At 46.3% G+C, this 23,139-nt stretch overlaps 2 protein-coding genes across 2 annotated transcripts; one reads left to right on the forward strand and one right to left on the reverse strand.

Moving 5' to 3' along the window:
* The first annotated feature begins 3,822 nt into the window (after positions 1 to 3,822).
* On the forward strand, positions 3,823 to 5,169 carry LOC117590865 (putative gustatory receptor 57a). Its single transcript, XM_034283890.1, has 2 exons — positions 3,823 to 4,989; positions 5,053 to 5,169. The coding sequence occupies exons 1-2, from the start codon at positions 3,823 to 3,825 to the stop codon at positions 5,167 to 5,169; spliced, it is 1,284 nt and encodes a 427-aa protein (XP_034139781.1).
* Positions 5,170 to 21,931: 16,762 nt separating this feature from the next.
* LOC117591482 (MIP18 family protein galla-1) lies at positions 21,932 to 23,120 on the reverse strand. Its single transcript, XM_034284771.1, has 4 exons — positions 22,628 to 23,120; positions 22,435 to 22,547; positions 22,215 to 22,365; positions 21,932 to 22,149 (listed from the first exon to the last, which is right to left on the reverse strand). Exons 1-4 carry the CDS (start codon positions 22,899 to 22,901, stop codon positions 22,052 to 22,054), a joined length of 636 nt encoding a protein of 211 aa, XP_034140662.1. The 5' UTR covers positions 22,902 to 23,120; the 3' UTR covers positions 21,932 to 22,051.
* Between the last annotated feature and the right edge of the window lie 19 nt (positions 23,121 to 23,139).

The following is a 23,139-nucleotide window of genomic DNA, read 5'->3' on the forward strand; positions in this document are numbered from 1 at the left end:
AATGCCCCATCAACATAATCATTAGCATCATTATGAAGCGCCTTGCCTTGCAATTGTTTGTGATTTACGCTGTGGCAGCGGGCGATGCGCATAAAATCATTTGCAGCTCGTTAATCAGTTCTGACATTGTCGGGAATGTCTGCAATAGCTCCCAGCGCCCAGGATGGAGCACCAAAAATATGCCCATCGTGTGGAATGACTTGACTTTTGCAGCTCTACTCTCGCCTCACTTACCACCAGCTTCTGTTGGGTGCAGATCTCCATGGCTTCTCTTTCACCATGCCATCAGTGGGGGGGTACATCAGGATAGGAATTAGGGTTTAATGGACATCTGTATAGACATGTCTCGTACAGTTCCCCCTGGAACTGCATCGCATCCGCTGTGGAATGCAGGGCATCTGTGCAGCTTTGGGCCAATGTTCGTGGTTCCTTGTTCGCCATGCTCCTACACCTCCACCAACACAATGAGCAGGCACCATAATTTCATCGCCTTTTTTGCGGGTTTTATGTGGCATGGCTGAGTGGATTTTATGCTGTGCAACAGCAGCGGGAACAGCAGCCAAATAGCAGAACATGCAGCAGCAGCAGTGTGGCCGGAAAGATGCGGCGATAGCAGGGTCAGCCAGATAGCACGAGGCACGGAGCACCAAAGCCCCCTCGCTGGCACCAGCAGCAGCGGCGGACGTGGGCATATTTCAGCAGCTGCGCGAGATAAAGCAGCCGCGATGATAAACCTCAAGTGTACACTCAGGGAAAGGGTCCGATTAATCAGATTGCCCTGTGATAAATAAAATTATAATAAATTCTACAAATATTTTCTCCATTTAAACGATTTTGTTCAATTCTGCTGGAAGTTTTTCGCGCCTTTTGCGCGAGTGTATTTGAACATATAACTACCAGTATATATATATATATATCAATGTATATGTATATACACTTATCAACTTTATGGATAACACAATTTATAAAGGGCAACGAAAAGGAGTGCAGTTACTTGAGGACCATTTGCTCGTTAACATTAAACGCCTTTTGTGCATTACGAGACATTGCCCCTGCCGCATCCGTAGTCGCTGTTGCTTTTGCTGCCACAGACACTCCAGTGATGACACTTTGCTTTGATGGGCAGACATTCGGGCAGTTGATGTGTCGCCGCCTCTTAAGTGTATTCGATATATCCAATCAATGCCGGCCCATTAGTGCGCTTACGGCCAAATATGGTTATAAGTTGCATCAAAAGTTGATGGCTCCATTGTGATGGTAGCGTTTTTATTTACGATGCGATTTATGTGCCTGGAACTGGGAAACTGTAACTCCCCGGCATGGGGGGTTAATGTCTAATTGTGAGAACAAGAACATGCGTAGAACGAAACAAAACTGTGCGGAACTTTAGTTGGCTTAGCGCCATAAATCATTCTTTATTTCCCTCACGCTGACGCACTTCCGCCCACCGAATCGCATCGCATCCATAATGTATGCGACTGGACATTAGCACCTTCCTTTGGGCTAGCAAATCAAGTCTCGTGCGAGTGTTAGAGTGTTTGTGTGGCCGGTAATTAATTATGGTGTTATTTAATTTAATTGTGTGTGGCATTAAGAGCACACGCACTCCTGCTATGCTCTGCAAATGGGTTTCCGTTTCGCCGCCTGCAGCAGGTCTCCTTTTCGTGATGTTTTGAACCCCGAAAGGAGTGCAAATACTCTTAAAAGTAGAATGAACAACATTCGAATAAATATACATTTATTTTTAGTGTTTTTGCTTGATGTGTTCAACTTCGACCTTTTGCCATTCGATATGATTCAGTTATTGTCCCCAATCAAAGCTTGTTTGGACGACAGCTAGAAGTTGTTTTCCCTTCAATTGTCAGGACTTGAACCGCTGACAAGCGTGTTTTGACGGGGGTCATGTGGAAAATTGGCTGGGAAATTCGCCTTTTTCTGTTATGCCTGGCAGCCGCTCTACCCACTTCTGTATGTGTGTTGGCATTTTAAATTAGCGCTAATTGAATCCATCTGGGCCGAGAAGAGGAGCTTGGATTTTCTTTTTTGTGTTTATGTCTTGCTGTGCTTTTGAGCATGTTGGCCAGTCAATCAGTCGGTCCATCAGTCAGTTAGCCAGCTGTCAAAGCAGTGTGTGGTGTAAACCAGGATATAGCTTTGAAAGTGGATGGAAAAGTTATCTGGCCAAAGCCCTTGCTAGAATCGATCGATTGTACTTGGCTGGGGTCAGTATTTGAAGCGAGACTGTGGTGCATATGTTGCCCGAAATGCAGTGATGCGGAAAACGATAAATGGTAATAAATTAAATATGCATTCAAATTAATTGCCACTGCCCTATGCCTGGGCATGGAGAGTCCCTGTCCTGGATGATCGGAAACAAATAGAATTAAGCCACAAATGAAGCCATTACCCATTACATTGTGGCAGGGTATTCCCAACAGTCAATGGCATTTGTTAGTACTTAGATTTTATTTATGGCGTTTGTTTCGCAACTAAGCTTCCAGAGGTTAATCAGCCAGAAAATCAACAGTTGCGAATAATTAATGTGTCCGCTTTTCATTTAAATTTCCATGTGCATTGAACCACAAATGTGCAGCAAACAATTTATTAACTGGCTCTGCCTCGGACTCTTTCTGTTGTCATTTGCAACCATTTGACGGCCCGACCGCCAGTTCGACCGGGTTCAGCCGTCGTGGGCCTAATTAATTTTACACTTTTTCTCTTCCCAGTTGTCCTTTGGTGACGGTTCTTTTGGGGAATTTCATAAATACTTAATGCAAAATAATGAACAGGAGCGATGGGAGGACAGGAGCGGACGAACGGTTGAACGGGCGGAGGCAATGATTGATTGCCTCCCGTTGCCATTTGGACAATCATAAAATTTCCGTTAATCAAGTTTTATTAATTAAAGCCGACAACCTCCCTCCCACCACCAGTAGTAAATCATTCCATAAACTCTGGGCTGAAGCCGATCAAACGCTTTTGAGGCCTGTCACCAGGTACTTTTACGCCGCCTTGCCAAAATCCCCATGGATACCGGCTTTTATTCTGAATTTATTTTCTCTCTCTTTGTCGTTAGTTGCTGAAATATAGTCAAATATATTTTCATTTATTGCAAAGTGCAGAAAATATTGCAAGTGGCAGCCACAAATTAAAGTTCAATGTCACTTTTCGAGATATTTTCAGTCTACAATTACTTTTAGGCAATTTTTGGGAATTTAATTGGATACTCGCAAAACATTTCTTGATGCAAATATTAATATTTACGCTTGGACTTAGGAAATGTAAGGCTATTTATTTGCTCAAAGAGTGGAAATAGTATATGTAACTACTTCAAATAAATCAATTTGCTATTTAATTTATTTTCATAATTTAATGGAACATATTTCCAATCATTTAATATGATAATTTGATTTCAAAGTGTTTTAATGTTTGGATTCAAATCAAAAATGAATTCTATTTAATTCCATTTATTCTTGCATTTAATACGCATAAATGAAACATAAATATATGTGTGTTTTTCTTTGTACAATGTAATTAAGCTGCAAAATTCGGACTTCAACTTGGCCCAGAGATTCTTTGCTTCCCTTCGAAGCTGAGCCCTGAGGCTATTCCTAATTTCTGGAAAGGCATGAGATATGGATATGGAAGATACATTCATTTCATTATACATAAGTATTTTATGAATGTTCATGTTAAAATGGTATCAAACAAATAAATCAAAGCAATTACTTAATTGCTCTCGCTGGCAACAATTAGACGCGTTAATATCAACAATAGAACTGCCAGCAAGGATAACAACTTCAGTTCGGTTTCTTCCGTTCAATGGCGGTGCTGTACTTTTTCCGGGAGCCAGAGACCCTCTATGACTGCGCCAGCTTCATCTGCGGCCTGCAGTTCGTGATGTGCTGCAATGGGTTCAGTGGACGGGGCTCCGGGTTCGCTATTACCCGCTGGAGAAGGATCTATTCGCTGGGCTTGGCAGGGCTGACGGTCCTCATGCTGTTCGTCTCGCTGAGCGCACTGTTGGGGAGCGAGGAGATCCGCAGGCGGATGGCGGCTGCCGATACGATGGTGCTGAGCATTGCGGCCCTGGAGGTGGTCATGTCCACGCTGGTGTTTATGGTGGCGGTGGTGTCCCTGCAGGCAGCCGCCCGCCGCCACCAGGGCATCTATGTGCGCCTCTCCGCGATGGATACGCTTCTGATGCGGGACTTCGGGGCCAATCTCAACTACCGGAAGCTGCTCAGGAAGAACATTGTGGTGCTGGTGTCGGTCACCGTGCTCTACCTGGGGGCCATCACAAGCGCCGTGATCCAGATGGCCAGCGGCAAGCGCACATTGTTCCTGCTGTCCGCCTACTGCTACGTCTTCGTGACGGGCGGACCCCACTTCACCGGCTACGTGCACATGAGTCTCGTCGAGATGCTCTCCATCCGCTTCCGGCTGCTGCAGAAGCTCCTCTGTCCAAGGTTCCTCGAGTGGCGATTCCCGCAGCGGCAGCTCAGGGAGCAGCGCATCCGACAGGCCGTGGCCATGGTCCAGGAGCTCCATCAGCTCATACCGGAGATCAATGGGGTGTTCGCCTTCGTTCTGTGGATGTCGATGGCCCACGATCTGGCCATCAGCACCAGCGAGCTCTACATCATCTTCGGCATGGGCGTGGCCAACATGGAGGGCGGTCTCGAACACAACGAAACGGACCGGAAGCTGAAGCTGGAGCAGCACAAAGGCAGCCGCGTTCTGCTCGGCTACGTGGCCCTCTGCATGGCCGCTCCTCTCTACAAGCTGCTCATCGCACCCTTCTACTGCGAGCGCACGGTGCTCGAGGCCCGGCGGTGCCTGCGCCTCATCGAGCACCTGGACAACTGGTACCCCAGCAGTCCCGCCATGCGGCAGCTGGTTAACTCTCTAATGAGCTGGCGTCTGCAGTCCCGCCAGCAATTCACCATCGGCTTGGACATTCTCCTCAATCGAACGGTCTTGACTCTGGTGGGTATCGCTTGGATTGTCCTTCCGGAATCACCATCCAATTTCGCTTGCTTCTGCTTCCAGTTTGTCTCGATTCTGGTCAACTATCTGCTCATTCTCATCCAGTTTGCCATGACCCAGAAGATGGGCGAACACATTGAGCAGCAGAAGGTGGCGCTGCAGGATTGGATCGGGTTCTAGGGGGGGCGGGGAACGATAACTCACTCCAGATGGACCTACAATTATGTAACGCACTGTAAATAGACGAAAAGTATGTTATGTATATGTGTATATTTTTCATGGTCTAAATTAATTTACTGGCTGCGCCTCGTTAGCATGGAAACTCCATAAATAAGTCAGCTCGCTGGTGGATGGGCGGGGAGGGGACGCTCCCTGTTGCAGGCTTCTTGCGCCCACTGTCCAGCAGCAGGCACACATTGCACCCAGGAGAGCCGACATGGATGCTGGCTAATGATTATAAGGCTTGTCGTTTTATTTTATTTGAATTTTATGCAAATTTCCGGACGGAAACCGTCTGGGTGGGACACTTTATCAATGCAGGCCATGCCCAGGTGGCAGCCCCCAAGGGCCAGGGCCAGGGCCAGGGCCGGCTCTTTTGCTAATTGTGCGGGGGCTCAAGGGGAACTAAACTGTCCATTGATTTTTCAAGCGAGCAGCTCAAAAAGTGACGGTAAGCCAGCGTGCAAGTCAAACAGATCGATCGGGAATGCCCAACAGGCGAAGAAAAAAGGTAACGAGAAAAGAGCGGCCTCAGAAGGAATTCCATTACGTGTCCCACAGTTTTGTACATGCTCGTATTTCCGTTTAATTTCGAAATCAATGCTGAAACATTCACATAAAGACAGCAACTATTATGCCGCCCACAGTGCCACAGGCCACATGATGGTTATTACTTCAATTTACGGCATGGCTGAAAGGGAGCCGTGCGATATTTATGGGAAGGCGGCCCATCGTTATGTCCGTCGTAACCATTGTCCGCTGAGACATGGCTCGTAATTGAATAATATTTTCTCGATCTCTCTCTCCCCTCTGTTGCTCCTGGACTCCTGGAATCCTGAATTCCTTTATTCCTTTGTTTCTTTCAAGTACTTTCGATTGGCATTACTGCAAGCAAAACCCATACATAAGCCGATACGAGCGCCATATAATTTGCAATAATTACCAATGACAGCCTCCTCCTTTTTTTTTGTGCCAAGAAATGTATACAAAATTACGAGTCGTATTGCATGCGACTAATTGAAAATTGATTGCGCCCACTTAGCCCAAATAATTACCGGAATAATCTTTGGCCCAATAAAACACAATAGCGCAGGGCAAAGCCATAGAAAATGTTGCATTAAATTTGGCATTTAGCCGTTCTGCCCAACAAAACGACATAGAAAAGAAACTAAATAGATTCCATCAGGGTTCGGACAAAAGAAAAACAAACAAACAAACAAAAAATGTTTTTCTGGTTGAAACTGATTTTTGCAACTAATCTTTGTTGTGGATAAAGAGACACATAGTTACAATCTAATTAGTAACAACATGTTTAAACGTTTCTACGTAAAATTAGATGCAATTAAATATTGGAGAAAACTCTGTTAGCTGCTTGTTTTATTTTGCTTCTAAATTAAAATTAAATTAATTAAAAGATAATTATGTATAAATGCTAACAATAATACGAAGCAGCAATCCCCAGCAGATTGAGAAACTATTCCATCAGTTTGCATCATGAGACCCAACATCCTGCCGACAAGTGCAATCCTTTGCTAAGCTACAGGAAAGTGTCGAAGTTTTGCATACACTTTGATATAAACTTGTACTTGCATTGCAAACATCTAATAAAAAGCATAGCACTCTTGGTACTCGTACTCGTACCTTGGCGCAAACAAAACTGAGGGGCGGGAGAGGACAAGCTTTTGTAATGTCCGAGCCGAAAACGCATAATAACGTAACCCGCTTTACTTAACTAACTCATTTAAAAGTTTCACTAATAGCATGTCACACATGGCCAGGACGGAGCACATGGCGTGTGCTTAGCCCAATTAAAATGTGGTCAGGGCTGAAGCTTTTGCACCGCGCGAGAGTTTGCCCGCATCGGGAGGCGAGTGTCAGTGAGTGTGTGTGTGTGAGGCTGGTATTCAAAAGTTGAGGCAGAGCAGCAGAGTCAGTGGCTGAGGTTAAGGTAGTGGCAGGAGGAGGAGGAGCAGTCGCCATCTGCTTCAGTTTATGCACAAAAGTTGCAGCAACAATGCAGGAATAGTCGCGTTTTTGCTTCCATTTTGGAGCTTAATTAGCAGGCGCAGACATTCCGAGTTTTAGCATTCGCACCTGCATGAGGTGCACAATGGAAGACAACGACTTGGTGTGTTTACAGCCAGAGCTAATGCGAGTTGGCACAAATTAGGGTTAAGTTAGCTGTCAAAAAGGATTCATTATAATTATGCGACTCAGCGGACCGGCAGAGCAGCGGCAGAGTCACATTCACAGTCACAGTCAGAGTCAGAGTCCAAAGTGATACATGTGCAGTCGTATCTCCGACTCTGGCATTTGTCAATGAGATGGGCATATTTCCATTAATTAGTTTTGTGTGTTTGCCTTCACCCCACTCTGGCTTTCCCCTTGTACAGCTAGCTCGTATGTAAATATTCTGCCTGTCAAGTCAATCTACATTTATTTATTTGCATAGCTTCCACTCAATGTGTCAAAGCTAGAGTCGAGTGGTGGGCCTGCCACTTGTTTCCTTGTCAGATGAGAGTCCTTGCCATGTTTGCTCAGCATTTGACAGTCAAACAGAGAGAAATTGAGAGAAATATATGGGGACGGCAGCGCATGGAGAGCTAAAGCCAATTCATATGCAAATATTATAGTTCTGCCACTGGGGCATTCAAGCATTTACGCAGATTTCCAGGAAGTGAATCAAAGGCACAGTGAAATATCACGCATACCACACGTATGCTTAAGCCTTTGCCCTCCCAGAAAACACTTGCCGTGTACATAATTGATGGGCAATCAATTAAAATTCACTCTCACTCTCTCGCTCTCTCTCTAACTCTATCTCTATGGATACGAAAAGGGCATTCGACTTGTTAAACACCTTGTGGCAATCGACTTGGGGATTCTTTGGGCTTTGTTTGTGTCAGATTTCGAATGCAAATCCACTCAATTAAGGCAATTTCACTTCCATTTTAACAGCTGCGGGCGGTGCGGTGCGACGATGATGTTGGATTGTGAATTAAAAATGCATTAACCGACTAATGTAGTTGCATTGTGCCGCTCCCCAGCCCGGCATCTCCATCGGCCATGTGCTTTCCCAACTTCAATTCCTAATGAGGCCAGACACAAACATTTGCACACGTCATAAGCATTTTATGGCTGCCGCTGGCTTATGGCTGTTTATTTATTCAAATGCATCTAAAATAGCATGAAATGCCATAAGGAGGCGGCACTTAACGAGCCCAAGACGGTTGGCTGGGGCCTGGCCAAGAGAGAGGCGCGCAATCAAAGACGACGACAGCGACAGCGAGAACCCTTCAGGTTGAAGGATTCCCCATGTCACGGCATAAACACTAAAGCCCCCTTGCACCCAGGGCAATGTCAAGAGCGGCAAACACACACCAACCCAAACACGCACACATTTATATGAAGAGATGCGAAAGGAGGAGGAGCAGCAGCAGCAGCATCTGGAGGAGACGAAGGCGGAGCATCCCCATTAATGCATTCACTAGTCTTCCTCGTTTGCCAGGCTCCTCGTTCATTTTGTTTGCACAGTCCAAGCAAACGACTTGACAAGTGTGGCAGCTGCAAGGACATGGGGACAGAGGAGAACCATCTCAAAAAACATACGCGAAAAAATGCAACATACCGACTGCAAGACACCCACTATTTGCCAGCGATTGCATACACTTCGAGACCTTGTAGTGGTTCTGCAGCAGCTCTTATAAGTTCAATTCGTAGGCTGACATTCTGCCATACATGCCCAGCGATTGCTTGGGTATAATTCGCAGCTGCACAGCTGCCCAGCTGCATTTGTGTGCCCATCTAATTCAAGTGCCGAGAAACAAGCAAATTACAAGCATTTTGTGCCAGCTGCCAACGAAAGTGCAAAGGTTAAGGCCGGCCACTCTTAGCCCCAGCCAACTTAAACGAAAGGCTTTAATGGCCACCGACTGAAAACATTCCATCAAACATTCACACATCTGATGACCCCATAATGATCCGTGCCACAGCCCTGCGACTGCCATTCCGCATTATGATTTGCAAATTGGATAACACCCACCAGCAAATCAATTGAAATCTCACACACGCACACATTGGATCACACACGTAGAGTAAAAATCAAAAGGCTTTGCGGTGGTCAAGCCCCAGCCCCGCCGCACACAAAACCGAACCAAATGCCCGGCCATAAACCAAACACCCCAGAGGGGACAGAGACTCCACCGCCCACGTCCAAAAAGAAGTGAAGCGCAAAATGCCAAACATCAACAGCTCTTCCGGATGGAGAACGAGAATCCACATAAAATACACTGAGAACTAAAATTGCCATGCAATAAGGAGCAGAATAAGAACTTGAAGTAAATGGAGCTCAAGGCCAAGCCTTACAATCGAAATGATCAATTGAATGTGCCTCAATCTTGCCTATCGGATCTTGCCCTTCTTTTTCGCTGTGTGCTGTTTAATATTTACCCCGTGAAGAGAGAGAGCTGCCGATTGCATTCTATCTCTGGCACATATGGTGCCACAAATCTGGGCATTAGGCCCCGCTTGCAGTGCAAAGCCCAAAGCCCCCACCCCAGACCCATGGCGAGCTAAATTGTCGATGCAGTCTGTCATGCGAGTTTGGCACAAAATGCGATCAGAGTCGACAAAGCGACAAGTCAGCGACGCTAATGCGATGGAGGCGGACTGTTAAATATTCCAGCACAGTTTTCGGATACGCATTTGGTGATGTGTAATTTAAGGCAGATTTCCAGCCACTTGCAGCGGATAGGCTGAGACAAGCACATCCACCGGATGTCTGGGCCAGAAGAAAACCCGATGCAGGTTCAGCCATAGAAAGAGGCCGGGAAAGAGGGGGAGCGCGACTAGACGGAGATGGAAAAGAGCTGCCAGGAACAGGAGCCGAAATCGGTTTGTAATTTGAATTTGATTTTGGCAAACAATTTTCGGAATGCGGAAATTGAAAGCGCATGCTGGGAAGCCGTTGCCTTTTCCACAGACAGCGAGCGACTTTGCCGTGGTTACGTAATTACAAACGGAAGGCTGATGGGTAAATCCAACCATCCACACCGACCATCCAACCCTCCATCTGCTACTTCTGTCGCTTCGCTCTCTTTCTCTTAAAATAAACACACAGCAACAAGCGGCAAAGCGTTAAGAAAGTTTCGCGGTGCCCAAATATTCCAAATTGACTGACAATACACGCAGACGACACACTCTTAGTTACACGTGCGAGTGTGTGTGATGTGTGTAAGCCACGACTATATCCTTTTACACAAAGTTCTCATAATAGTGCGCCCCACGCCTCGCTCCCACTTTGCAGCGGGAAAGGGTCGACCCCTGTGCATCCATTTAATTGAAGTGAAATAACATTTTGTGTCAACGTCTAACGAGTGCAGCGTGCAGCGTGTAGCGCTCCGCCCTTCTTCGACTGTTGTTGCAACATCTGGCATACATTGCGTATGCGCAACACCGAGCTAGCTGGAAAGTGAAAATGTTTTGTCCCTTGTCCTGTGTGTCCTGGGGTGGGAAATCTGTGGCAAGGCGACTAACATGCAATTTGCAGCATGCCCAGCGACACTTTGCCTCTGCCCTGGAGAGTGGGAGTCCCATGTGTGGGTGTGGGTGTGTGTGTGTATCTGTGAGCCGTTTAAGTCAACTTTAATTGAATCCAGCCAAGATGCTGCCAGATGGGCCAAACGCGTGCAGGTTGCATGCACCACAACGACAAGTTTCAGCTAATGAAATCTGGATTGTTGATGACATCAACGGGAAACAGTTCCACATCTGAGTGGAATTGGATTGCAGATCTGAATGGCATTAAGCCACAGAGCCACTGGGAGTTTGTAGCAGAGACTCCACGTATCCTGCTCCTTTCCTCGCGTGATCTTGGCTCAGATATCTCGTTTGGCATCTATTTGTCTCTCCAGGTTGTCCTTGTGCCCATTTCTGCTGCTTTGGTCAAGCTTTTGCTTTTGACTTGTGCTGCGGAGCATTTCATTTTAATTCGTATATGCTGGAGATGCAGATGCGTGCCACACCCGCAGGGATGCACCGACACCCACTTCAGCCCCTAAATGTCCGAGGCTCAGGCTCAGCCTTAGCATCAGCAACAGAGCTGCTCCATTACGCTAAGTGCCGTATGACGGAGCAGGATCCTGGTACTCAGTGCTTGGTGTTTGGTGTGCTCGGTACTCGGTGGACGCTCTGCCTGCAGGATATGCAATGCATTTGTCACTGTGGAATGCATTTTAGCAAATGTTGGCCACGTTTTCAAAATTACACAGCACAAACAGCAGGAGATGGGCGAAAACGTTTCGGAAATGTGTGGACGGATGGACGAACGGAGGTGCTGCTCGTGGTGTTGCCTCAGCCTTTGTGCTGCGAGTTGCTGTGGCGGCATCTGAAATTAATATTTGCACTCAAAATGCAATTTTGCAGGCATTTCCTCTTCGTTTTTCGGTGCTACACTTTCAGGGGTACAGAGGTGCTGGTTCGCCCGTCACTTGTTAGAGCTGCTGTTGCCTCACGTACATGCCCCAGCACGGCCACTTCCTCACTTCGGTTCTCTTTCTCTCTCCATTTCTCTCTTCTGAACACCCTTTCATTTTGCATTTTCCGTTTAGTGGCGAGTGGGAAATGCAGCGCCGCGTAAATGAATTTGCCATTTCTCATGGAGCTCAAACCAGAGCCCGAATGGAGTTGGCAAGGGGACCCGTGACGTGGCCATTTGTCAAAGCCAGGCTCCCACTCTCACACATGCACACACACACTACACTTACACACACACACACACAAACACAAACACATTAATAGTTAATTAAGCAGCAAGTGCTACAGCTGGCTGCCACTTCAACTGCTGCTGTCTGCCTTCCTCGTGCTGCTGCTGCTTCTGCCGCTGCTGCTGCAACATCACGGCACCTGCAACAATAATTGCATTATTCATGAGTTGTCGCATGTGGAGCTGCCATTTTGAGCAACTCAATGCCGTAATAAGCGGGTTGGTTATGCCGTAAACAACGGCCCAACACACACAAGACGCGCTGCCAAGTTCAAGAACACAATTAAGATGAGCGAGACGGCGAGATGTTGTGTTGTGGCAGAGCAGAAAAGAGCAGAAAGAGACGCGACTCACAAGATGAAGTTCCCGCGAGAATCCTGCGCTACCATCGTTAATCTTACATGCAAATTTATATTAAAACTATGCCCTTGCTCTGTCTCCCTCTGTCCTTCGCTCCGCTCAACTGGCGCAGCAAAAAAGTTGTTAATTTTTTGTATGCCAACTGCTCTACTTCACATCTTTGTGCCGCCTGGCACTGCATTGCGGGCCGCTTCCTTTTGCAATAACATTTTGTTTATTTGAACTTTCATGATGGTAGGCCACGGCAAGTTGCCTGCTGCACCCATCGCTCCCCGAGATCCACAGATCACAGCAGCCAGAGCAAGTGGAGAGTCAGCCACCGAAAATCAACAAGCAGCGAGTAGTAGTACGAAAAATGCTAATGAGCTGCTCTGTAAATAAAATCCCACATGCAAAGCACACATGAATGCATCCCTGCAGCTTTGATGCAATTTCAGCTAATTAGAATTTTATTAACTAGAAAATGGGCAGATTGCCGCACGCTCGGCATTTGCTGGCTATGGATTTCGCTGGCATAAACTCAAACAGCAAACACTTTGCCTGCCGAATTCTCGTATTACTCGTATTAATTCACATTAAGCGCACATAAGCCATGCCAGCGGGAATCTACATTGCAAATAGGAAACCCATTTTCAAGGCCAAAGCCAAGCCTGCCGGCAAACAAACGAGCACATTTTGTATTACGACAAATACATATCGAAAACTTGCATATGCATAATTTGACAATAATCCTAGAGCAAAGGAAAACAATGAGCACGATGCCAATGCCCTACACCAGTCGCATCGGGCACTCCGATTACTTGAACAAAAGTCGAACATTCTGAAATCTTAATGAATCGATTCGAAATTAATAGAAGCAATCTGCTACCAATGCAAGTCGAATATAAACAAGTCTCTGATGCTGTGAAGTTTTCCTACATTTGCCAACAGCTACTAGAAATATGTGTGTTCCACCATCTACTCATTAGCACGCTTTCAAATTTAGATACAAAATAGATCAAAAGTCCATTAAAGCTCGCCTTTAACTTCAATCAAATTCAGCTGCTAAAGTATGCGCTTGGGTGGGCCTAAAAAGTTGGCCATGTCGTATGTGGCATGGCCGTAAGAATAATTCAAGGTTTCAGTTGAAAGTTTAAGATGCACTCGGCCCATTCATATGCAGGCCGTGCGTTATGTGGAAACTTTGGCAAACTGATAAACCAGATTACTGTAGAGCATCCTGGCACAGTTTCAGAACTTGTGCACAAACAGAGATAGATAGTCAGCTGAGAAAGAGATAGCCAGACGCTGGCTAGAGAGCGAAGGCGAAATATGTGTAGCCTACTGCCATGGTCTCGTTCTTTGCAATTTCCATATTGTAGGCCATTTTATAGAGTGAGAGAGTGGAAATATAATAATGATAGCAAAAAATACAAACAACAAATACTAAAGAAGAGAGAAAAACAAGGAATAAGCAGACAAATCAGACAGAGAGAGAGCGGAGAGGAAGCGAAGCCACCACAAATTCGAATGAGAAACTTTCTAATGAGTCGGCATTACAATTTCAAATTTGTTGCGCAAATTATTATGAAACTTTTCTGTGTGTGCCGAACAACATGCTCAAACTTGTGTACGAGCCTCAAGAGTTTGCCCTACAAATGCCACAATAATTGTATCCAATATCCCTGCGGAGGGTATTATCTGTGCCTATTCCGATACCCTAAGTGCTATGGGAATTATATTTGATTCGTTCACACTAGCCATAGAGTTTAGCTTTATGTTTTGGAGGCAATTTAATATGATTGTGGGTGGTGCCACTGGGTGTTCCAGGGTATAGAAGCCTCGTCTCTTGCATTTGTCAGCACTACAACCACACTCAGTGTCATCGTATCTAAGTATTAAGCAGGGAGTACATATGTGTACATAGACCATAGTTCTGTGGCAGTGCCACCCACCTTGTCAGAGACTCTGACGACTTCTGTCAGTTTCAGTCATTTTCAGTTCTGATATTTAATTATTAAATTACGTTTGCTGGAAACCCTCTAACGAGCTCGTGCACTCCTCAATGGGACCTGGCAACAGCAGCGACAATTAAATGTTTTTGACAGTTTTCTGGAATTAAAATTTCCTTTACTGCGCTTGTCCTTTGCCCACAACCGAAATTGTTTTAGTGGCATGAATAAAAAATATGTACAAAAAAAGAATAAACTACAATTTGGTGGAGAGTGAGGGGACCGTGCGGAGTGGCCAACAGTTCGCACCTAATTTAGTTTATTATTTCATGATTTCATTTATTTTGTGCCTGCGGTGGGCCAAAAAATTGTCAGAAAAAAGTGGATTAGAGTCGGGTTGGAGGTCGGGACGGGTCGGAGGTCGGGTCGGGCCGTAAAAAGAATTTCAACTTTCTGCGGTGCTCTTTTATTATGCGTACAACATTTGCTACTGTTTTGAATATTTAAATCATTTTATTTGCCACGCCACTTAGTGGCCCGCATTCAACACTCAACCGGAGAGCAACCGGAGTTCCCCCTTCCCAGTTCCCTGGCTCATTTATTCACGCAAAATGTCAGCCAAATCTGTGCCCAGCGTGTGTTGTCCAGTGTAGGCGCCACTGGCCGTGTCACGTTATGAATTTAGATTAAACAATTTCGGCATCAGGTCTGCCTCGTGTCAAATGTATGTCGAATTTGTTGTTTCACTTTATTTTCGCTCTGCATATTTCGTTTTGCATTGTTTTGTCAGCTTGATTTTATTTTATTTATTGAATTGCGCTTTTATTGGTTTTCCCCCCAAATTAATGATGGAGAATGGGGCAATTGAACAAACTTTTCAACTGTTTGGCGTGGATTGTTCAATTGATTCGAATGCATTTGTGTCCCTCGCCTTTTTTTTTTTTTTTTTTTTTTTTTTTTCTGGACGTTGATATGCAATGACTGCACCATCAAGTGGCCCATGCGACACCAAGCCAAAGCCTGTTACGCGCGGAACCTAGCAGAACGCAGCCCTCCTCCCGCCCAACCGACCGAGGGGCGCTGCCGCATGACGCGCGGCTCGATTAACCGAACCGGTCGCGAGCATGCAGGAAAGATAGATGTTAGGCTAATATTCGAGGAAAATTAGATCTAATCATAACTAGACTAAGCTAAGCAAGCAGAAATTACCAAAATCAGAGACAAGACAAAACTAAAATGAAACTAACTACGGGAGAGGTAGGCTAGTATAAGAGATTTAAGAAGAGGAAGGGAGTTAGTTGAGGATATAATGTGGTAGAGGGAATTATAATCCGAGCATAAAACCCTAAAGGGTTCGTGTGAGGCATAATTCGATCTACATAGTGGAAGGAACAAAGGAATAAAGTTTCTAGTGGGTCTAATGGGAATCGTAAAGTTTATGCGGCTCAGCAAGTCAGGGCTGTCTATATCCCCCTTGATCAAGTTGTGCATAAAAATTACACCAAGCATTTTTCTACGACTAACTAAGGATGGAAGATTTATTAAGAGAAGTCTACTACGGTAGGATGGCAGTCTCACAGTTGCATCCCAGTTGAGGCCCCGTAGGGCAAATAATAAAAAGTTTTTCTGTACTGATTCAATACGGTCCTGATGTATGTTGTACTGAGGGCACCATACACATGAGCCGTATTCTAAAATCGGACGAACAAGCGAGATATAGAGAGTCTTCGTTATATAGGGGTCCTCAAATTCCTTTGACCACCTCTTTATAAACCCAAGCACACCCATGGCTTTATTTACCATGGTAGAAATGTGTTCAGAAAACTTTAACTTTGGGTCTAGTTTAACACCTAGATCATCAACCAATGTAATTCTCTCAAGAGAACTACCGCAGAGGGTGTAAGGAGCCAGGAAGGGGCTGGAGCGACAAAAAGTCATAACATTGCACTTCGAGGCATTAAGTTGTAACATATTTGCACAGCACCATGACTGAAAGCTATTGAGATCAGATTGCAAACGAGAGTGAAATGAAATGTCCTTATACTGGACACAGAGCTTAACATCATCCGCATACATAAGTACTCGAGAATTTGTTAATACAGAAGGCAGGTCATTAATAAAGAGTGTGAAAAGTAAGGGGCCTAAATGGCTACCCTGTGGTACTCCAGAAGTAACCATAACAGGTAAAGATACGGAGTTTTTGAAAAGGACCCTTTGAGACCTATAACACAGGTAGCTAGAAATCCATCTCAACAGATTGGGCGGAAACCCTAGAAGGTTGAGCTTTTGTGCAAGAAGAGAATGGTTTACGGAATCGAATGCCTTACTGAAGTCAGTGTAAATAACATCCGTCTGCAAGTTACTTTGGAAGCCTTTAATTACAAAGGAGGTGAACTCTAAAAGATTAGTGGTTGTTGATCGTCGCCGTATAAATCCGTGCTGAGCTGGAGATATAAGTGATTTGCAGAGATGCTGCAAGTGCGGAGTTAAAAGTTTCTCGAACATTTTAGGAATAGCGGATAACTTAGATATACCTCTATAGTTTTTAGCGTCAGACTTGCTACCTTTCTTATGGAGAGGAATTATAAAGGATTCCTTCNGATGAAAATGTGAAACTATCCATAAAAAGAGTGCTCAGCTTACTACGTAAGCCGCGAGCATTTTGATAGGCTACAAAGAGGGATGTTAGTTTTTTGACTGCAAGGAATTGCAGTGGGAAGAGGGGAATGGAGCAGAGGAGGAAGGACCACTGGCCTCACTACTAGGAAGAGTTATGGGGGGCCTATTTTTCTTCTTAGCCTTAAACTCTTTCACAACCAGGTGCTCTGGCCAAAATTTGGAAGAGCAAATGGTCCCGAAATGAGTTGGAGACACGCTAATCTTGAAAGAGGATATCTCCCTGGCATATGAGAAATTAAACTTCTCCACCTTTAAACCAACGGCTTTTATTTTGCTTTGTATAAAAGCAGTTACATCATTAGATGTGAGGTCAGGGGCAAGCCGAGAGACAAAAACTTGCCGCTTTGGTGGGACTCCCACCAGAGGTTTTGGCACCACAGATCTGGTACCTGTGACGGCAATATCCGGTGGTCCGGGACGTTTAATAACTGGTGGGATCGAAATAGATGGGATGGGCTTTGGAACGGACTCGACAGACACGGACGCTACAGTACTAACTGGCTGCATGTTCTCCGAGATGATCGATTCGGAAGCCGAAACTTGATCACCAGCAGTTGTCGTTGCCCTTGGAGTAGCGAACGAAATTAGCTGCTGCACTATCGGAGTGGACGGAGACAGTTGATCAGCAGCGAGCGGTCGAGGGACAGGCACTTGCAGATCACGAGGAGTGACTTTTTTGCGCCTAGGAGACTCATTCAGCACTTTAAAACTGCTGAATTGAGATTCCATGGCTAGAAGCCGATCGTACTGCTTTTTAAAGCCCACGGTCAGCTCCTTAAAGCCCTTTCGCGTCTGCCTCATAAACGTGACCATGTCATTCTCGATAGACCGACATGCCTCGCAACTGTAATGCAGACCATTACGCTTCGAAATTGCGTCACCCACGAGGCCTGAGAACCCAATACATTTTGCGTGCACTACGTTATCGCAGAGCCAGCAAGGGATGATCGGCTGGTCGTGGGTGATCTGCTTTTTGCAAGCCTTAGCGGAGCACACAACCAAGTATTCCATTATTTTATTATTTATTTTGAATATATAAATAAATAAAATAAATAAAATAAATAAAAATTATTTTCACAAAACAAATAGCAATGGGACCAGTGTGCCGACCAATTGCTTAAAGAAAAGTTTAAAGCGGGATCGAAAACAGATGAGCGCAGATAGGAGAGAAGAACAAGCGCAGCGGCAGCTAAAACAGTGAGCGCACGCCACTGCACAGAAAGTATTGAGAGCGAGAGAGGGAGAACAGTTACTCGAGCTATAGAGTGAAAGACAGAAGCGCAACTACAAGAGAGAGCGGTTAATAGTGAGGGCGTACTTACAACAAGAAAAAGCACAAACACACAACTAACCGACGCACAAATTAATACGATTTTAATTTTAAACAAAGTAATAGGCATGCACTCGCGTATTAAGATAGTTAAGAGAAGCGGCAAGCTATTAAATAATTATAGAAGAATTATTTCGAAATAAAACCCGGTGTTTATTCAAAATATAAAGGAAAATACGGAGCGCAAAACAAAAACACGTCTGGTCACTACAAAAGAGAACGAACGGCAAACTACACTAGCCACTACAAATCAAGTAGATAAACAAAGGAAATTACTGAAATGAATAATAAACAATTTGTCCTGTTGTCCGCAGGGAACAGCCTTCGTTTATTTATAAACGAGTTAAACATCTTAAACGCTTATAGCTTAATCGATTATCGAGTGCCTCGATTGCTCCGCCACTTTTTCCTTAAAGCTCCAAGCGGGCGGACAGCCAGCTACGAGTAGTCCCCAACAATTATGCTCTGATTGCACACGTTTTAGCTGCCAACGAATGTCATTCCCATTCCGATTCCGATTCCGATTCCTATTCCGGATTGCATGTCCAACGGACAATTGTGTCTCCGTAAAGGCGGAGAGGTACGTGGGACGTACCTTTGTTAATTGCAGTTGGAAGCGTCTTCTGGTCAATGAGCCGGCCGCCGGAAGCTCCAATGGCACTTGATGTGCATTCGACATTAGTTCGTTAGCTGCAGCAAATGGCCAGCAAGTGGAGGCGGCAAGTGGGCCAGCAAGAAAGCCACTTGAGCTCTGCCCCCATGCGGACCTGAGAGCGGCGAACTCTTGTCCGGCCGGACCGGCAAATGGGTGCAAAATGTCAACTTAAGGCGACGGCAGGCCAAGGCAGGGCAGAGATTATAAAAGGACTCACAGACGAATGCATATGCTATTTATATACATATGTATATATGTATTTACTTGTCTTATTGTATATGTATTAAGGGGCCAGGTGGACTGGGGAGAAACTGCAGGAGGCATAACAAAAGAGCTGAAAATTAAAAAGAGACAAGCAATTAAAAAGGCTTACAGCGAGGACATGGCACAGGAGGAGGGGCAGAGGGAGGAGCTGTTGCTGGAACTGGAGCTTGGAACGGGAACGGTAACAGATGTAACTGTAATTGTTGTTGCCCCTGCAGCATAATTGCCGACAGGATGCAACGCACGCGACCACTTCCGCTTGGCAGGCGCTGAGCCTGCCTCTCCTGCCCCGAACCGAGCAGGAACCCGGGAAAGAACTCATAACGTGGGCACATTTTCCGTACGAAATAAATGGCAGGCCGGAGTGCAGCAGAAATTAATGGCAGTGCAAACAACAAAAGCCAGGCCCTGGGATCAGACGGGGGGGGGGGGGGGGGGGAAGGATTGCCCACACCCCACTTGGCCACAGGAACACTCTGTTGTCCCTCCCTTCCTTCGTTCAGAGTCTCCTCTGACTCTGTGTGGCTGCTGATGCGTAAGTTGTCATCTGCTGAATGGCCAAGTCCGCAGTGCTGACGGCTTCTGCTCTTCCACAGCTCTTCCTGCGGCTGCCTCTGGCAGGGACTTTGCATAATGCGCATACGCCGTGTAAGCCAGTCGGGCAGTCGGTCACACTTCCCAGCCAACCAGCCAACCAACCAACCAAGCAGCCACCCAGACGGCATTTCGCCATTGAGTGTTACTTCCGGTTTCAAAGGGCCCTGGCTCCTGTGGCAAGAACAATTACAACAATTGCCTTGTCGCAACACGAGCAGCAAACCAACTGTGAAGGCAAAAAAATGACTTACCAATTCCAATCGTTTCGACTCATCCGATACCCGAAGCTAATAAATAATATACAAATTTAGTTACTTTGTATCTTATAGATGGAAATATTAACGCTAAAAGGCTAAAGTTTGTCTGCACATTTCGCTGTACACTTTCAATGGCCTGGAAAATGTTCTGGTTCCTTTCAGTTCCATTTGCAACTCTGAACTGTTCATGCCCCCACTTTGGCTGAGTGCAACTGGAGAAACAACGCGGCAGGAGGACAGACACAGCAAGGCCCAGGGAACATAATGAAATACATGTCAGATGGGTGGGGGGAAATCCGAAGCAGTCGTACAATGCGTGAATGCAACTCCACATGTCGTGGCTGCTGCATCCTGTGCCGGACTTGGCTCCACACCACACCATACCACTCCGTTCCGGTCAGCTCTCGTCTGCTTCTGCTTGCTGCTGCTTCGAGCCGTTGTGTGGCACAGGCACACAGGCACATCATGGTGGCAATCATAATAATGGCATACAATTTAACAGCATTGCATATCGGAAGGAAATCTCAGTGGCCGCAATCTGGACCTCGTCTTCAGGCGGTGGCCAGCCACCTTCTGTGGCTGTGGCAGGAGTTGGTGCTGGTGCTGGTGCTGGTGCTGGTGCTGGGCCCTCGACTCATTGCATTTGCCTACTTATGTACTTAAGCTGGTTGAGGCGTTGTTGGTGCTGGCGTTGACACAGAGGCTGCTGCAGTACGGGTAAGTGGGTCACTTTGACCGCTGTACAAATGACAATTGCCGGTCTGCAGCCTGGTTCCTCGTTCCTGGTTCTCTGGGGAATCGCTGCAGTTGTTGGCCCGGCTTAAATGCATATGCATTAAGCAAATAAATTATGCATTTTTCTGCCACATAATTCATTCGTAGCCGTGTGGGCCAAGAGACTCTACCCAGCAGACTGCAGAGACCCGAAGATTGAATCCTGCCCCCCATATAAACGTCTTCAAGACAGCCCTCCCACTCGCGACTAATGAACATTTAACGTGATGGGAGAGACGCGACCTTTCTCTGACAATAAAAGCGGCCAGAAGGCACGATTTTCTGTACAGAAAGCAAAGGCAATGGGAGACCGCTGAGAACGAGCGCTTTTCGCAACGTGTCTAGGTCGTGGTCCGCTCTGATTGCAGGCGCCAATTAGCGTAATATTCGCAATATGCTTTTGTCTGCGTATTCATTTTTATTGCATTTCTTGTACTCTCTTCGAGGCGCCAGGAAGGACACAAGCCCTGCCCTGCCCTGCCCTGCTCTACACGACACATTGGCTGGGCCTGGAGTCGTGGCAAGAAGTTTGCAGCGGCAGATGGTTTTAATTGCTGCACGGTTTGTTTTTTGCCAAGTCTTTGAAAATTAGTTTAAAGGCTTTTGCGAGCGGGAGCAAGCATCTAATTGATATTGCTAGATATTTATTGCTGCCCAGGGGTGGGGCGATGGGGCATGGCAGCCGAAAGGCGCAATTTAACAAATGGAAATCCGGCAAATGCAAATTGGAGCAGAAGCAGCCACAAACCGCTCCAGGGGCAGAGGCGGGGCGAGTGTTTCAAATGTGTGTCAGCCGCAGGTGAATGCCCCCTGCTTTTGTTACAAATTTGAGTGCTGCAGCTGATAATATTACGCCTGTCACGCCCAACAATGGCGGGCCTTTCGCCCGCTATATGATTTCATTCACTAGTCAGCGTCGGCGCCATGACAGCGGTGTGCACACGGTCTTCTTCGGTCGGTGATATCGTTCCGGCTACACACAGAACGTAAACAATGAGCGATAGGGGAAGCATCGAATGGAAATGGAATTGTGTACTGGCCGCGCTTATCGGTAAACCATGGAGAGAACAGATACGGTATGGGGTTCGGGCCGATCGGCTCTACGATCCATGATTAACAGATCCATTGGGGCTTTAATGCTACGCACACAGTCCAAGAGGCAGCTTATTGCTAGACTTAATGCTAAACTCGAAACTCTAATGGTTATATACAAAGTGGGTCGCACGCGTCGAGCTACTCCTCATCCTTGATGCAGTTCTCGACGAGTTCGCGCAAATTGGGATTCTCCATGGCCGCTGCAATGCGCTCCTTGTCATTGATTTGCTTGTTGACTGTGCAAAGGAATACAAATTAGTGGGAATCTGCAAACGCATCTGAGCTGAGGGACAAAACTCACTTTCGTCTTCCGTTTGATGAGCTCCTTTCTTGATGTAAATGTCCAGCTTGATGTTGTGCGGCAGACCACGTTCCACCTTCACGCGTATGCAGAGGCCTATCAGCGTGGCCAGGGAGCAGTGCGGCACCGTTGGGTTGAACTCGATGCGTACCTAGCGTAAAATCAAGCAAATCGGCGATTAAATCAACCTCGAGCTGAATGCGGGGCGTGCGTAACCTACAACGGAGACATTCGAGCGTGTGGGGGGCAGGACGAAGATGCCGTCCTCGTAGATCACATTCAGATCCTCCAGAGTGCAGGGCTTCTCCGGATCACGTATGCCGCGCAACAAGTCTGTAAGCAGCAAAAGACAAAATGAAATTACATAATTCTGCGGGGAGGGGAAGGGAGAAGAAATGGTTAATTTTCCGCACCGTAGATGGTCTCTTGCAGGTCTGTGGCGTTGCGGTAGCCAAGCTCTTGCAGCAGTGCGTCCTCGCCGTAGGCAATCGCTTCATTATCCATCGACATCTGACTCGTTTTGCGCACTAAATCGTACGCTGGTGGGCGGCCGCCGCCGCCGACGCTGTTGCTGCTGCTGCTGCTATTGCTGCTGCTGCTGACGCCTCCGTCACACGACGACGTCACGGGTACGACGCTAGTACCGCCGTCGGATTCGGAGAGCTTGCGCTTGATGTAAGACAGCATATTTGAACGCCGTGTGGTGTTGCTCTTTGGCACCTCAATGGGCAGCAGCTCTCTTATCGGCCACAAATGCTTTTATCTATTACGAATCACGGCGGCTGCCACTGTATGCGAGTGCTAAGTGTGTGGGTGTGTGTTTGCACTCAGTACAGCATAGTTGCGATTTATGTTTGGTTTAGCACGCTATTTTCCCCGCTTTTTGTTTAATATTTTTTTTAATTGTCACTGCAACAGCTGATTT

The sequence above is a fragment of the Drosophila guanche genome, unplaced genomic scaffold, assembly GCF_900245975.1.
Source record: "Drosophila guanche unplaced genomic scaffold, DGUA_6, whole genome shotgun sequence".
In the NCBI taxonomy this organism is placed as follows: domain Eukaryota; kingdom Metazoa; phylum Arthropoda; class Insecta; order Diptera; family Drosophilidae; genus Drosophila; species Drosophila guanche.